The sequence below is a fragment of the Musa acuminata genome, chromosome BXJ3-3 (assembly GCF_036884655.1).
Source record: "Musa acuminata AAA Group cultivar baxijiao chromosome BXJ3-3, Cavendish_Baxijiao_AAA, whole genome shotgun sequence".
In the NCBI taxonomy this organism is placed as follows: Eukaryota; Viridiplantae; Streptophyta; class Magnoliopsida; order Zingiberales; family Musaceae; genus Musa; species Musa acuminata.
Genome location: NC_088351.1, coordinates 3916853 through 3932420, shown reverse-complemented (window position 1 = coordinate 3932420; position 15568 = coordinate 3916853). Strand labels below are relative to the sequence as shown.

The window sequence follows — 15568 nt, the reverse complement described above, 5'->3', positions numbered from 1 at the left end:
GAGCTGTCTACAAAAGCTGTAGCTTTCGATGTCGCTTCTTCTATTTTTCTGTTGCGTGCGTTAGTGTCCCCAAGTAGCACATATTTACCATCGTACCCTCGATCAGTTTGATGAAACCAAATGATCATCATCATCATTATCCAAAGTCTTTGACATCACATATGATATTATTAGTTGTAATACAAGATTTCAAATGCCAATAATAACATTAAAAATCCAAGAGAAAACATCACTTGGCTTTCCAATACATTTGATTAGTTAAGGTGTGATTCTTCTGACTAATTTGGAAGGTATATATTCGATAAGATCTCTCTAATATTATTTATATATATATATATATATATATATATATGTATATATATATATATACATGTATATATATATATATGTATATGTATATATATATATATGTATATATATATATGTATATATATACATGTATATATATATACATATATATATATATATACATGTATATATATATATATGTATATATATATATACATGTATATATATACATATATATATATACATACATACATACATATATATATATATATACATATATACATACATATATATACATATATATATACATATATATATATACATATATATATATATACATATACATATATATATATATATACATATATATATATATACATATACATATATATATATATATATATATATATATATATATATATATATATATATATACAACTAAGAATCCTCACTTGTATGTTTCCACATGGAAATGAGTAAGTTGAGTCAACGGGTAAGATCTGAGCCACCATCTTTGATACTCTATCTATCCTTCTAGATTGGATTACCAAACAGTCAACTCATACAAATTCAACAGATTGGATGGCTAAGACTTTGTCTCAGCTAATCATCTGAATACTCGGTCTAAATTTCTTGCATTCTGATGGTTCAGTAACATCGAGTGCAGTGGATGCACTCTGACCCAAACAAAAACCACAAAAGTGGACTATGAAGTTGGAGGAAGACTTTGAAACCTGAGTTGACTTTGTGTTGTCTCTCTCTAGAAGTCTAAAATGTCTCTTCACCACGAGTTTTATGATCTCTCATATGTTTTAGATTCTTCCTGGAGATATCCTAATTTTAATTGGTCTCTCCCTCATCATTACCTCTCCATTCTTTTCTTCCTTCAGACAAGGCCAGGTCAAGAAGGAGATCACCAACATTGAATGAGCCTCTCCATCGAATTAATGCTTCATTAGAAGTCAAAATGCTCCATGAGAGACACAAGGGAAGTTGAAGGATCCCGTCCAATGGAACTCTTTATTACAAATCACCTTCATCAACCCTTTGATGATATAAGAGGAGATCCATAAAATTAATGATAATAATAATACTACTACTATTATTGTTATATTATCAGTATAAACATAATGATCATGATACAATAAAATTTTCAAAGTAATTAGTGTGTGTGTATATATATACATATAGTGTTATTTTCAAAAATACTCAAATAGTGTTATTTTTTAAAACGACTGTTAATCTTGAAAAATCAATTAGGTTCACATATGATTAAATTAGATAAAAAATTAGTTTAAATTTTTTATCTAATATCCCTATTCCATCATTATTGTCGTAGTATACTCCACACCCTCGAAGCATCATTGACTTTATGCATAATTGTGTTTAGGATTGAGTTGCTTACGAGCATTTACTTCCGATAATATCGATTTATTTGAGTTTCTATTCTATCATCGCTACATTGTTTACTATAGAACTTCAAGAGTTCTTTAAAGCTTATCTCTATTTCTATAAAATTATTTTTTAAAATATAAAATTATGAATTTATTATATTTAGAAAACCTAAATTTAAATTTAGAAAATCTAAATTTAATATACCTAAAGTTCTAGGTTGATTTGATGTTTACTATTCTAATAGTGTTATGAAATCTTATTGTTTTATTACCAATATTTTATGCATTCTTTATAAAAATAAAATATTTGGCATTTGACCTTCAAATTAGGTCCCAAATATTTGATAAAATATTTGACCATTAGAAAAGTTTTAATAATATGTGATGCATTGTTTTTAGTAAAAATCTAAAAACTGTTGAATCTCGGATTTTGATGATATAATCAATTGGTGGGTTAATTGATCTAATCCATATTATTGAGTTAAGTGTGCAGGATTAACTACGATAACCAGAAAACATAAAGCAAGGATACCGGAGTCGAGCTCGATGGACGTTTAAGAGACCGAAGAATCATCGGAGATGCTGCCGGAACCATCCGAGAAGAAATCGGGAACGTGTCGGAAGTTCGCCGAAGAAATCGTCGGAGGCTCGCGGAGATCACCGAGAAGGCTCGGCTACTCGTTAAAAGTCATCACAAAGATTGGGAGCTTGCAGGGAGTCCGTCGGAAGAAGTTTGTCGGAAAGCTCGCCGGAACAAGACTCGACGTTCGCGGTTAAAAATTTGCTTAGGATGTGTTTTGGTTATGTAGTCCACTTGTAATTAGGATTAGGATTAAGAGATAATCCTATATCCTGGTTAGGGGCCAACTGGGCCCAAAGTCAGAGTTGGTTTAGGCTAAAAATTAAGCTAAACCAGCGAACTAGAGAGCCAAGATTGAAGCCCAACTAGTGGCTGAAAACACTGTAGTTGGGCTGAAATCACTGTAGGCGGTGGCACCGCCTAGTTTGGCGGTGGAACCGCCCAGCACCCGAGTGCTGGGCGGTGACACCTCCTTGGCTGGGCGGTTGCACCGTCCAGTACCCGAGTGCTGGGCGGTGGCACCGCCTGGCTGGGCGGTGGAACCTCCAGCACCGGGAACCCTAAAAGAATTCAAATTTTGAAACCCAAAATTTGAATCCTCTTGAGGCCTATAAATACCCCTCAAAACTCAACTGAGGTTACAACTTTTGAGAAGCATTTTGATTGAGAGAAAAGTCTTAGAAAGTCTTAGCAAGTCTTGTTTTCAATTTGCTAGAGAGTTCTCCTCCTTTCTTATTGAAAGTTTGTAAGAGGTTGAGCTGCTTGTAAAAGGTTGTAAGAGGGGTGTTTACCCTTCCATTTCAAGAGACTTGCTAGTGGAAGGTGGGAGCCTCATCGAAGAGGGGCCTCGCAAGTGGAGTAGGTCATTTGACCGAACCACTCTAAAAATCGGCGTAATCTCTGGTTTGCTTTTTATTGTTGTCATTTACATTACTGCAAATCTTCTTACTGCTTTAGTTTGTATTACTTTTGCTGCGCAACTTTAAGAATACGCCTTCAAGTTAAATTTCTCAAGTTTCGTTCTTAACGTACGAAAGATTTTGATTAAAATCGAAGTTTTAATCCACTGCACTAATTCACCCCCCCCCTCTTAGTGCCGCTCCGATCCTAACAAGTGGTATCAGAGCAAGGTTATCTCTCATATTTGGTTTAATACCCAAGAGAGATGGCTTACTCCGGCATGCAAGAGGGCCATTCTATTGCACGACCACCTTTGTTTAATGGGTCGGATTACACATATTGGAAGACTCGCATGAGAATCTTCCTCATTTCTATGGACTTTGAGCTTTGGTCTATTGTCGAGAATGGATTTCAAAAATCTTCTCTTCCGATGAGCGAATGGAATGAATCGGAGAAGAAGGTTTTTGCTTTAAATGCAAAGGCTATGAATGCCTTGTTTTGTGCACTAGACAAAAACGAATTTAATCGTGTTTCAATATGTGATTCGGCTTTTGATATTTGGAGAACTCTTGAGGTCACTCATGAAGGCACTAGCCGAGTGAAAGAGTCCAAAATCAACATCCTTGTGCACTCTTACGAACTTTTCCGAATGAAACCAAGTGAGTCCATCGGAGACATGTACACCCGGTTTACGGATGTCATCAATGGACTCAAAGCTTTTGGTAAAGATTTTACTAACTTTGAACTAGTAACTAAAATCTTAAGATCCCTCCCTAAAAGTTGGGATCCAAAAGTTACGGCCATTCAAGAGGCCAAAGACCTTAAAGCATTCCCTCTTGAAGAACTCATTGGGTCTCTAATGACCTACGAAATGACATGTCAAGCTCATGACGAGCTCGAGAACCCCCTTCCAAAGAACAGGAAGGATATGGCACTCAAATCACAAGAAGACCACTTGAAAGGAACATCAAGTGATGAGGACAGTGACAATGACATTGCACTTTTGACTCAAAAGTTTAAAAAATATTTAAGAAAGAACAGATTTAAAAATAATACAAAAAATAAATTTGAACAAAAGAAAGACCAAGTGATTTGCTATGAATGCAAAAAACCGGGACACTACAAGAACGATTGTCCTCAAGCCAAAAAGAGGACATCAAAGAAGAAGGCATTCAAGGCAACGTGGGATGATTCAAGTGCATCCGAAGAAGAGGAGTCCAACACCGAGCAAGTTGCTCATTACGCGCTAATGGCGTTAGGAGAAGAGGTATGTGATTTATTTAATGAAGATTTATCTTTTGAAGAACTGTCTATCGCTTTTCATGAATTATTTGATGAATGTAGAACTGTTAGCAAAAGTTAAGTATCTTAAAGAAAGAGCATGCTTTGCTACAAGATAAGTTTGATAGTCTTCAAACTCCTCCATGCTCTAAGTGTGAGCACTTAGAAGCAATAAAAAATGAAAATATGCTTCTTAAGGAAACCTTAAACAAGTTTAAGGTTGGTAGCAAAGGATTAGATATGATCCTTGCAAACAAGGGTCACATCGCAAATAGAAATGGAATTGGATTTGTAAAAGGATTACATCAAAATCCCACCACTTTCGTAAAAGGACCTACATTACATGTTTCCTCTTATGTGAAATGCAACTTTTGTTGCAAATCCGGACATATTGCCTACAAATGCCCATTTAGGAAAATTAGTTCACAAAAATTAATATGGGTTCCTAAAGGAACTATAAAGAATTCAATCATAAATAACAAAGTTAGTGGGTCAATTTTTGAGGCACCCAAAATCAAATGGGTACCTAAAAATCATCCTCTTTTGTAGACAAACCCACAAGCTAGGAGCAAGAGATGGTATCTCGATAGTGGATGCTCAAGACATATGACTGGAGATCCATCTCATTTCTCTATGCTCACTAGCAAAGAAGAAGGGTACGTTACCTTCGGAGACAACAACAAGGGCAAAATCATTGGCAAGGGAACTATTGGTAACAAATTTAATTTTTCCATTGATGATGTCTTACTAGTTGATGGATTGAAACATAATCTCTTGAGTATTAGTCAACTATGCGATAAAGGTTACATCGTTAGATTTGAATCAAATATGTGCATTATTGAAAAACCAAATCATAACATGACTATGATTGCTTTAAAACAAAATAATGTCTATACCATCAATCTTGATGAACTAAGTAATGAAATGTGCTTCTCCGTCGTAAATGATGATGCTTGGCTTTGGCATAGGAGATTAGGCCATGCAAGCATGAAAACAATATCTAAGATCTCATCTCAAGAATTAGTACGAGGAATTCCAAATATAAAGTTTATTAAGGACAAAGTATGCGATGCATGTCAACTAGGCAAACAAATAAAAACAAGCTTCAAACCAAAAAATCAAATTAGCACTACTAGACCATTACAATTGATCCATTTGGACTTATTTGGACCAATTGATACAACAAGTCTAGGTGGAAGCAAATATGCCTTTGTGATTGTGGATGACTACTCTAGATACACTTGGACCTATTTCTTAGCTCACAAAAGTGATTGCTTCAAGTGTTTCTCTAAATTTTGTAAACTCACTCAAAATGAAAAAGGCTTCATGATTTCATCAATTCGGAGTGATCACGGTGGTGAATTCCAAAACCGTGACTTTCAAAATTTTTGCGAAAGTAATGGGTACAATCACAACTTCTCAACTCCAAGAAATCCTCAACAAAATGGAGTAGTTGAAAGGAAAAATAGAAACCTACAAGAAATGGCAAGAACTATGTTGAATGAACATAGTTTACCTAAGTACTTTTGGGCCGAAGCCGTAAATACGGCTTGCTACATCATGAATAGAGTCCTAATAAGACCATCCTTATCCAAAACTCCCTATGAATTATGGAATAACAAAAAACCAAACATCTCCTATTTTAAAGTTTTTGGTTGTAAATGCTTTATTTTAAATGAAAGGGATGCTTTAGGAAAATTTGATGCTAAATCCGATGAAGGCATCTTTCTTGGTTACTCTTCCGTTTCTAAAGCTTTTCGGGTTTTTAATAAAAGAACTTTAGTAATTGAAGAGTCTATTCATGTAGTTTTTAATGAAATTTCCGATTTAAAGAAAAATGATTTTGATGATGATCTTGGTTTTGATAATTTGAATTTAAATGAACCCTCTCCTCAAAATAGCCTTTTGAATGCATCTTCTTCCGAAATTTCTTTACCAAAAGAATGGAAGTATGTAGATGCTCATCCAAAAGAGCAAATTATAGGAGATACATCAAAAGGGGTTCAAACTCGTTCTTCTTTCAAAAATTTCTGTGCTAACGCCGCTTTCCTTTCTCAAATTGAACCTAAATGCATTGACGAAGCCTTAAAAGATGATTTTTGGATCATTGCAATGCAAGAAGAATTGAACCAATTTGAGAGGAATGAGGTATGGAAGCTTGTTCCTAGACCATGTGACCACTTAGTCATAGGTACTAAGTGGGTCTTTAGAAACAAGCAAGACGAAAATGGTATCGTGGTTAGAAACAAGGCTAGATTAGTGGCCAAGGGTTTCAACCAAGAAGAAGGTATCGATTACGATGAAACCTTCGCTCCCGTGGCTCGATTAGAAGCCATAAGGATGCTCCTTGCCTATGCTAGTAGTAATAATTTTAAACTATTTCAAATGGATGTTAAAAGTGCTTTCTTGAATGGTTTTATTTCCGAAGAAGTATTTGTCGAACAACCTCCCGGATTTGAAAATTCTCTTCTTCCTAATCATGTATTCAAATTGACTAAAGCTCTCTATGGCTTAAAACAAGCTCCTAGAGCTTGGTATGAAAGGCTTAGTTCCTTTCTTATTTTAAATAATTTTACCAAAGGCAAGGTTGATACTACATTGTTTATTAAACATTTTGAAAATAATTTTCTTATTGTGCAAATTTATGTTGACGATATTGTGTTTGGCTCTTCGGATGAATCACTATGTGAATCATTTGCCAAATGTATGAGTCTTGAATTTGAAATGAGTTTAATGGGTGAATTAACTTTCTTTTTGGGATTACAAATCAAACAACTTAGTGATGGTATATTTCTTAACCAATCGAAATATACATTAGAATTGTTAAAACGATTTAACATGGATAATTCAAAAGCAATAAACACCCCTATGAGTACTACGACTAAGTTAGATATGGATGAAAATGGTGAAAGTTTCGATCAAAAAACATATAGGGGAATGATAGGTAGTCTACTCTACCTCACTGCGACTAAACCGGATATTATGTTTAGTGTAGGACTTTGCGCTAGGTTTCAATCTAATCCTAAATTATCTCATCTTAAGAGTGTTAAAAGAATATTTAGATATCTCAAAGGAACTCCAAATTTAGGATTGTGGTATCCAAAATCTGAAAAATTCGATCTAATAGCTTATGCAGATGCAGATTTTGGCGGATGCAGGATAGATAGAAAAAGTACATCCGGAACATGCCAATTTTTAGGACATGCACTTGTTTCTTGGACTTCCAAGAAACAAAATTCAGTTGCACTATCTACGGCGGAAGCCGAATACATTGCTGCAAGTGCATGTTGTGCACAAGTAATTTGGATGAAAAATACATTAGAAGACTATGGAATTCACCTTGAAAATATTCCCATAAAAGGCGGATAACGATAGAGTTCTACGATTAGAACTTATCGGGTTATGCTTGAATCCAATGGGATGGAATTCAAGTGTTTTTTTTTTTTTTTTTATCTTCTCATAATATGGCATATAGATAGGGGGAGTTATGTTTAACTCCGTCATCAATTGATTGTCATCATCAAAAAGGGGGAGATTGTTGAATCTCGGATTTTGATGATATAATCAATTGGTGGGTTAATTGATCTAATCCATATTATTGAGTTAAGTGTGCAGGATTAACTACGATAACCAGAAAACATAAAGCAAGGATACCGGAGTCGAGCTCGATGGACGTTTAAGAGACCGAAGAATCATCGGAGATGCTGCCGGAACCATCCGAGAAGAAATCGGGAACGTGTCGGAAGTTCGCCGAAGAAATCGTCGGAGGCTCGCGGAGATCACCGAGAAGGCTCGGCTACTCGTTAAAAGTCATCACAAAGATTGGGAGCTTGCAGGGAGTCCGTCGGAAGAAGTTTGTCGGAAAGCTCGCCGGAACAAGACTCGACGTTCGCGGTTAAAAATTTGCTTAGGATGTGTTTTGGTTATGTAGTCCACTTGTAATTAGGATTAGGATTAAGAGATAATCCTATATCCTGGTTAGGGGCCAATTGGGCCCAAAGTCAGAGTTGGTTTAGGCTAAAAATTAAGCTAAACCAGCGAACTAGAGAGCCAAGATTGAAGCCCAACTAGTGGCTGAAAACACTGTAGTTGGGCTGAAATCACTGTAGGCGGTGGCACCGCCTAGTTTGGCGGTGGAACCGCCCAGCACCCGAGTGCTGGGCGGTGACACCTCCTTGGCTGGGCGGTTGCACCGTCCAGTACCCGAGTGCTGGGCGGTGGCACCGCCTGGCTGGGCGGTGGAACCTCCAGCACCGGGAACCCTAAAAGAATTCAAATTTTGAAACCCAAAATTTGAATCCTCTTGAGGCCTATAAATACCCCTCAAAACTCAACTGAGGTTACAACTTTTGAGAAGCATTTTGATCGAGAGAAAAGTCTTAGAAAGTCTTAGCAAGTCTTGTTTTCAATTTGCTAGAGAGTTCTCCTACTTTCTTATTGAAAGTTTGTAAGAGGTTGAGCTGCTTGTAAAAGGTTGTAAGAGGGGTGTTTACCCTTCCATTTCAAGAGACTTGCTAGTGGAAGGTGGGAGCCTCATCGAAGAGGAGCCTCGCAAGTGGAGTAGGTCATTTGACCGAACCACTCTAAAAATCGGCGTAATCTCTGGTTTGCTTTTTATTGTTGTCATTTACATTACTGCAAATCTTCTTACTGCTTTAGTTTGTATTACTTTTGCTGCGCAACTTTAAGAATACGCCTTCAAGTTAAATTTCTCAAGTTTCGTTCTTAACGTACGAAAGATTTTGATTAAAATCGAAGTTTTAATCCGCTGCACTAATTCACCCCCCCCCCCCCTCTTAGTGCCGCTCCGATCCTAACAAAAACAATATATCGCATAGCAAGACTATCAAAATGTCTTAAAAATTTTAGAATATCTTTTAATAGGATTTGAATAGACATATGCTAGTGTTTATTTATTTTATTTTATTGTTAATTTTTAAAATTATTTAGGCCCTGCACAATGTATCATTTTGTAATTTTAAATATTTTTAATTTATTTTTTCTCAAAAATATCATGCACTCATGTAATGTTTTTTGATATTTAACCTTCTAATCATGTCCTAAACACCTAGTAAAAATTTGGCTATCAGAAAAAATTTACTAATATGCAATATATTATTTTTAGCCAAAATATAAAAATAGTTTATCATATATTAAGATTTGTGAAAACACCATAAAAGTTTCAGGATAGCTTTGAATTAGATCTAGATGGATATATGTCAATGTTTTTCTATTTTAGGAATTGCTTTGATATTTTTCAGAATTATTCAGGTCTTGCATAATGTATCATTTTCTAATTTTTAATTTTTCTTAAAAATATCATGTACTCATGCAAATTTTTTAACATTTGACCTTCTAATTAAATCCCAAATACTTGGTAAAAATTTGACCATCAAATTTTTTTTTACTAATATATGATATACTATTTTTAAATATAATCCAAAAATATTTATTTTAGGATACTTTTGAATTGGATCCAAATAGACACATGTCCGTGTTTTTCTATTTTAGAATTTTTTTATTTTTAATAATTATTCATGTCATGAATAATGTGCCATTTTTTAAATTTTAATTACTTTATCAAATTTTCTAAAAAATATCTTACACTTATGCAATGATTTTTGATATTTGACCTTCTAGTGAGGTCCCAACAAGAAATCTTTTACTGATATATGCTGTATTATTTTTGACAAAAAATAATAAACAGCAACAAAGATATATGCAATATTTTTAGCTTATAAAAACTCTTGATACATACATGTAATATTCCTTGACAATCTCACATATTTGACAATAAGCATCACATATATATATATATATATATATATATATATATATATATATATATATATATATATATATATATATATATATATTCTTGCAACGTGGCGGTTGCTGAAGCGCATTGCAAGATGCAGGAGAAATAGAGCGATCAGGTCCACGGAGGCGGCTCCAACGTGGACGACCAAATCTACGTCAAGACCCGAGCCCGAAACGGTCATTCAACTACCTGCCGTCTTCCGACGATGTTCATAAGCTCGCCAAGACGGCATATGAACGCTCATTCTTGGTACCGCAGACTGCCCCGCCGAGTAGATCGAATCAAGCGTTGGCGGGCCTTTATTCCGGCGAGGGTTCCAGACCAGTCGCGCCCAATTATCAGAGAAGCCGCGGTGACCGCGGTCGCTGTTCCATGAGGTCTCACCGCCGGACCTTCTCCATGAACCAAGTCCCGACGGGAGGGTACCAATCTTCGGGGCCGCAGAGGAGTAACCAAGAGGTGATGCATGAGCTGCGGACCAGGGCCGATGAGTTGGAGAGTCTGTTCGCCGCTCGTCGGCCTGGGTCTTCCGGCTGTCGGATGAGCTCCGTAGGGGGAGTCCGACTTGGGGACGCCCGGGTAGATAGCGCGGACGAGGTCTTCGACGAAATGCCGATGGAGTCTTTGGGAGAGCCTACGAGTGGTTTGGTAGAGTTCGATGGTGATTTGCTGTTGAATATGGTGGATAATTTGCAGTACAATATGAAACAGAGTCTGTCAGGGAGTTCAAAGGGAAGGCTTTACGAGCAATACTTGCAGATGCGGGACGCGAAGCTGAGGCGAGAGCGGGGATCAGCGAAATGGGTGCGGAAGAAAGAGGTGATGATGGAGATGGAGGATGGCTTAGAGAAACTATCGGCTGAGATAAATGTCCGATTCGGGGATTCTGCTGACAGAAAGGATTCAGTTCTTCTGGGCCATCACTTCTTGCGAAAGCAGAGGTCTTTCAGTGTTCGTTCTGCAATAGAATTCAGAGAGCAGGTACTTCTGACAGCAAATATGATCGATTATCTCGTTCTTTGCAATTTATACCTCTTGCGTTTACCTTGCTACAAATTCACATAGTTATTCTATCATCAACAGATATAAACTTTTGATTAACCAATAGAAATGGCTTGCTGAAAATTTTCACAGAACTAAATGGTTTATACATTATATCTTCCATGTTCTTGTTTGCATAGGGCTAAAACTTTGGATTCAAGAATTTAGTTGATGCATGAAAATTGATGGAATATGTAACATTTTGATACTGACCATCCAACTGTCTGTAGCCTGATGACATTAGTAATCTCTTGTTCTTGATAATAATTCGATAGATAGGAGGATCACTTCAACTTGTGGTTGTGTTGTAGTGTAATGACAAACTTGTTTCTTTTCAACTTAGAATCTTAAACTAATAAGAAACTTCTTTCCCGCTTGTAATAGGAGACTGACTGAATAAAGCTTTATTATTTATGAGACTAAAATTTGTCATGTACTTGGTGGTTACATCTTCATCAATCTCGATGTATTCGTTCTACCATCCTTTCATATGGATGAAAGACTACAATTGTTTCATTGAAATAAAAAAGTTCGTAATGACTTGCTTCCTTTTATCATTGCAGCATGATATGGAGTATCTTGATGAACAGGCTCAATATGGCCAACACAAATCCCTTGGAACAGTTGGCACAAGGAAGATTTTATCTAGCAAAAGTATATCTTCCTCGACATCTCGAAATTTGACAGGACTTGTTCCTAGATCTTCAAGAACTGCCCACTCTACTTTCACAAAGCAAAGGATCCAGTCTGTATATCCTTCAGCACAAATGACTCGCGAGTCACCTGACCTGAGGAAGGAAAACATGAAGCCTCTGGCGCGACTTGGAAATGTACCCACTCATTCAGACTGGAGGACATTTGATCGAAGCAAGAGCACTGCTGCAGGTATAGACAGTTACAAGGAAGAAAGACAGCCAAGGATTCATCACACGAGAAACAGCTCTGTTAGTTTTGGTGAACTGAAAGAACTCATACCACGAAGTTCTGATAGTTCTAGTCTTGCTCTATCAAGCTTTCCAAGGGAGAAAAATCAAAACACTGCCTCTAAAGAGATCCAAATTAGTGGCGAGCCTAAGACATTCCTCAGGAGAGGTGGTGGCATAGGTCCTGGTGCTGGTGCTTCCATTGCTAAATCAAGAGCTTCCAAGATTCCTGAGAGCCAAAGTAATGGAGAGGATGATGAAAAGTTGGTGAATCAGCAAGAATATTCAGCAGATATGGTCAGAAACACTGATGAAGAATTCGGAAGAACAAATGAATTAGGAAGTTCTAGTGATCATGAATATGTGGCTCAAGATGATGGTTCATCAGCTTTTACTCCAAATTTTGATGAGTCTTGTTCGAATGTGGATGAGGTGCCAGGAGAAAGGGACTTACATATTCATCCTTCCATCTCTTCTGTATATGAGGCATCTGATATTGATGGCTCTGTGGATTCTCCTAGAGGCAATTCAGACACCAGGAACACTCACCACCTTAACCTGATGCCGGAAGCTGATGCTGCTCGAGTAAGAAAGAAATGGGGCAGTGTCGAAAGACTTGTCTTTGCTACTAATGAATCTGATCAACCATTGAAGGACATCAAAAAAGTGTTCAAGAAATTGTTAAGATTTGGCAGCAAAAGCAAAAATGCTGAGAAGAGACTGAACGATTCGATATCCACCTCAACAGCATCCGAAGGTGGTGATGATACAGAAGATGGTTCCAAAATGGGAAGGCAGTCTGCTAGTGTTGTGTTGCATGAGGGAAGGATCTTCCATGAACAAGGTGCTCCTTTTGCTCTTTACCGTCTTTAGCTTTCTCTTCATGCAACTCTTGTTCTGGAAGAATTGCCCGATGAGCGAAAAATCCTTGGATTAACATATCACTAGTGTGGATTAGTGTTTTTGAATCATATCTGCCTGAACTAATTCATTTTCAATGATGTTGGTGCAACAACTCTTACATCTCTAAAAAGATGATTAAGTATAAAGAAAAAATTAGAACTGAAGATTAAGGATTCATCTATCTGTAAACACACACACACACACACACACACATACACAAAGTATGGTCCTTGATTTCAATGTACCTGCACATTCTGCATGCTCTTGTTAGACCTTTTTCTTTCCCCTTTTTTTTTGTGTGATTGCTTGATTGTACTGTGTTCTTCTACTATCATTTTTGATGCCCTGTTGCCTTATTAGAACCTAAAATTTTAGCTTTAGTTTATTTTTGAGAGAAAAATTTAGCAAAAAGTAATATATTTCCTTTTCGTCGTTCAATCTTTAACCCAACCGCACAAATTTAAGCTTGTAGTTAGATTTTGTGATGTTATAATTTGCAGCTCACAAGTCATCTTTTTTGTTTGTCATTACATGGATTTGTTAATGTGACTCACTGTATGTTCTTCTCTTTTTGCAGCACCACGTTCTCTCGTTTCTTTTCCACGTTTCAACAGCAGAGGAGCCGAAGTAAAAGCTTAGCTCACAGAACAAAGGTCTTGAAATGTGGCGATTCTATTGTATGCTACAGTGCATGATGTGTTGTCAGAGTGTAAATTAGAATTTATTAATTCGTTTTTTGCTGAAGAAAGTGTCAGAACGTAATCTATCAGAATCCTGTGTCGAGAACACAACTGCATCACTTCGTCAAAGCCCTTCAGCCTACCTTGTTGCCTTCATTGATTCGTGCTCAAGCCTCAGCTGCTCTCGAGTCCGAGCTGGGGAGGGAGTTCAGGCGCCATCGTTGGAGACGTCTGGAGCTTATCGATGATGCTTTTATTTTGACCATTGCTGCGAAATGTTGACTGACGTTTGCTGGGATTTAGTCAACGGTTATTTTGACCTTCATCCACGCCGTAGACTAAAGGGCACACGAGTGCGGATCGGCTGTTCCCCACTAGGCAGGATGCAGCGCTTTCACAGCGTGGACCCGCCATGCATAGTGGGTCACGGGGAATCAGTGATGGCATTGTGCTTGGAGAGAGGATGTTGCCTGTCTTGGTGGAGGCGCCCCCGCGCTTGACGTGGATAGATTAGAGTTACCTTCGCACCCAATCCTCCACCCCAACTGCTCCATGGGACCCACTTTGGAACCCACCAGGATTCCACGTGTCGAGTGTGGAGACGCGGTCGTGCAGAGGGCATCGGTTCCCAGCGTCTCCGCATCACATCGGTGAGGTTCAACGGCCCAGATTTCGTCTCCTTCTATATATCCCGCTCGACTGTTCGCAGTTCTCAGGTCAGAAGGTTTCTTCCCGGAGTACGCGCTCGCCCCCTGCCCTGGTGTTGTTCCGGAAATGGACCTTCTCGAAGTGCCGCTCTAGGCGGTGGCGCTGCGACTCTACTCCCTCCCCAGCTACGCCGCTGGCTCGGTCTGGGCGTGGGCCGCAGTCCTCGCCGCGGCGCTCGGCATCTGGGGCATCAGGACCGTCGGATCCAGATCCGACGCCTCCCCTCCGCGTCCTCCACTTAACGTTCCCGCTCTCCCTGCCGAGCGGGCCGACCCGCAGGCCTCGGCGGCGACCGATCGGAAGGAATTCCGACCGATCTCGCAGCCGTCCGGATGCCACGTGAAGGAAACGAACGCGGCCAAGGCACCGTTCACGGCGTACTACCACGGCGCCTCCCGCGACGGCTGCGGCGTGGTGGAGGACGACGACGAAAGCGAGGAGGGCGAAGAAGACGGCGTTCCCGGCGTCGGCTGCCGGGCGACGGCGCTGTGGGATGGAGGCAGGCAGTTGGATTGGTTGATGGCACGGCAGCGGCGGCGGCCGGATGACTTGGGATGGTACCGTTACCAGGACATGACGGCGCTTAACGGAAGCGTGGTGAGGTTGTGGGACGGCGGCTTGACGACGAGGCGACGACCGCGGCAGAAGCCATTCTAGGAAACAGCAACGTGTGAAGTGTAAATGCGTGTCTTTCATATGTGAAAGGACACATTTGCCCTTATCCTTTCTCCTTTTCCTTGTGAATAGAAGCCAGCGAAGGACCATTCGATCCGTGGATCGGAGGGTGATGTTGGGACTTCGGTTCGGAGAATTTGATGAGGGCATCAGTATACCCTCCTGAAAATTGGCACGCGGTGTCTCCCTTGTTAATAATTATTTGATGGTTCAATAAATAATTGACCTAAACAAGGTTATCATAATCGAACATTAAAATATTTATGAATGAATTGAACAAGGAATCGTTTGGTTTGTGAAAAGAAATAATTTTTATATCATGTCCCTTATTAAGTGTTGCGGAGAGAAAGACTAATGGTGATATTCATAAGTCA

At 38.6% G+C, this 15568-nt stretch overlaps 2 protein-coding genes across 2 annotated transcripts; both read left to right on the top strand.

Moving 5' to 3' along the window:
- Nucleotides 1-10508: 10508 nt before the first annotated feature.
- Nucleotides 10509-14618, top strand: LOC103978031 (uncharacterized). The gene is made up of 3 exons (XM_009393735.3): nucleotides 10509-11245; nucleotides 11869-13072; nucleotides 13709-14618. Exons 1-3 carry the CDS (start codon nucleotides 10637-10639, stop codon nucleotides 13768-13770), a joined length of 1875 nt encoding a protein of 624 aa, XP_009392010.3. The 5' UTR covers nucleotides 10509-10636; the 3' UTR covers nucleotides 13771-14618.
- Nucleotides 14364-15439, top strand: LOC103977437 (uncharacterized). Its single transcript, XM_065143807.1, has 3 exons — nucleotides 14364-14461; nucleotides 14521-14527; nucleotides 14613-15439. Exons 1-3 carry the CDS (start codon nucleotides 14364-14366, stop codon nucleotides 15174-15176), a joined length of 669 nt encoding a protein of 222 aa, XP_064999879.1. The 3' UTR covers nucleotides 15177-15439.
- Nucleotides 15440-15568: the final 129 nt, after the last annotated feature.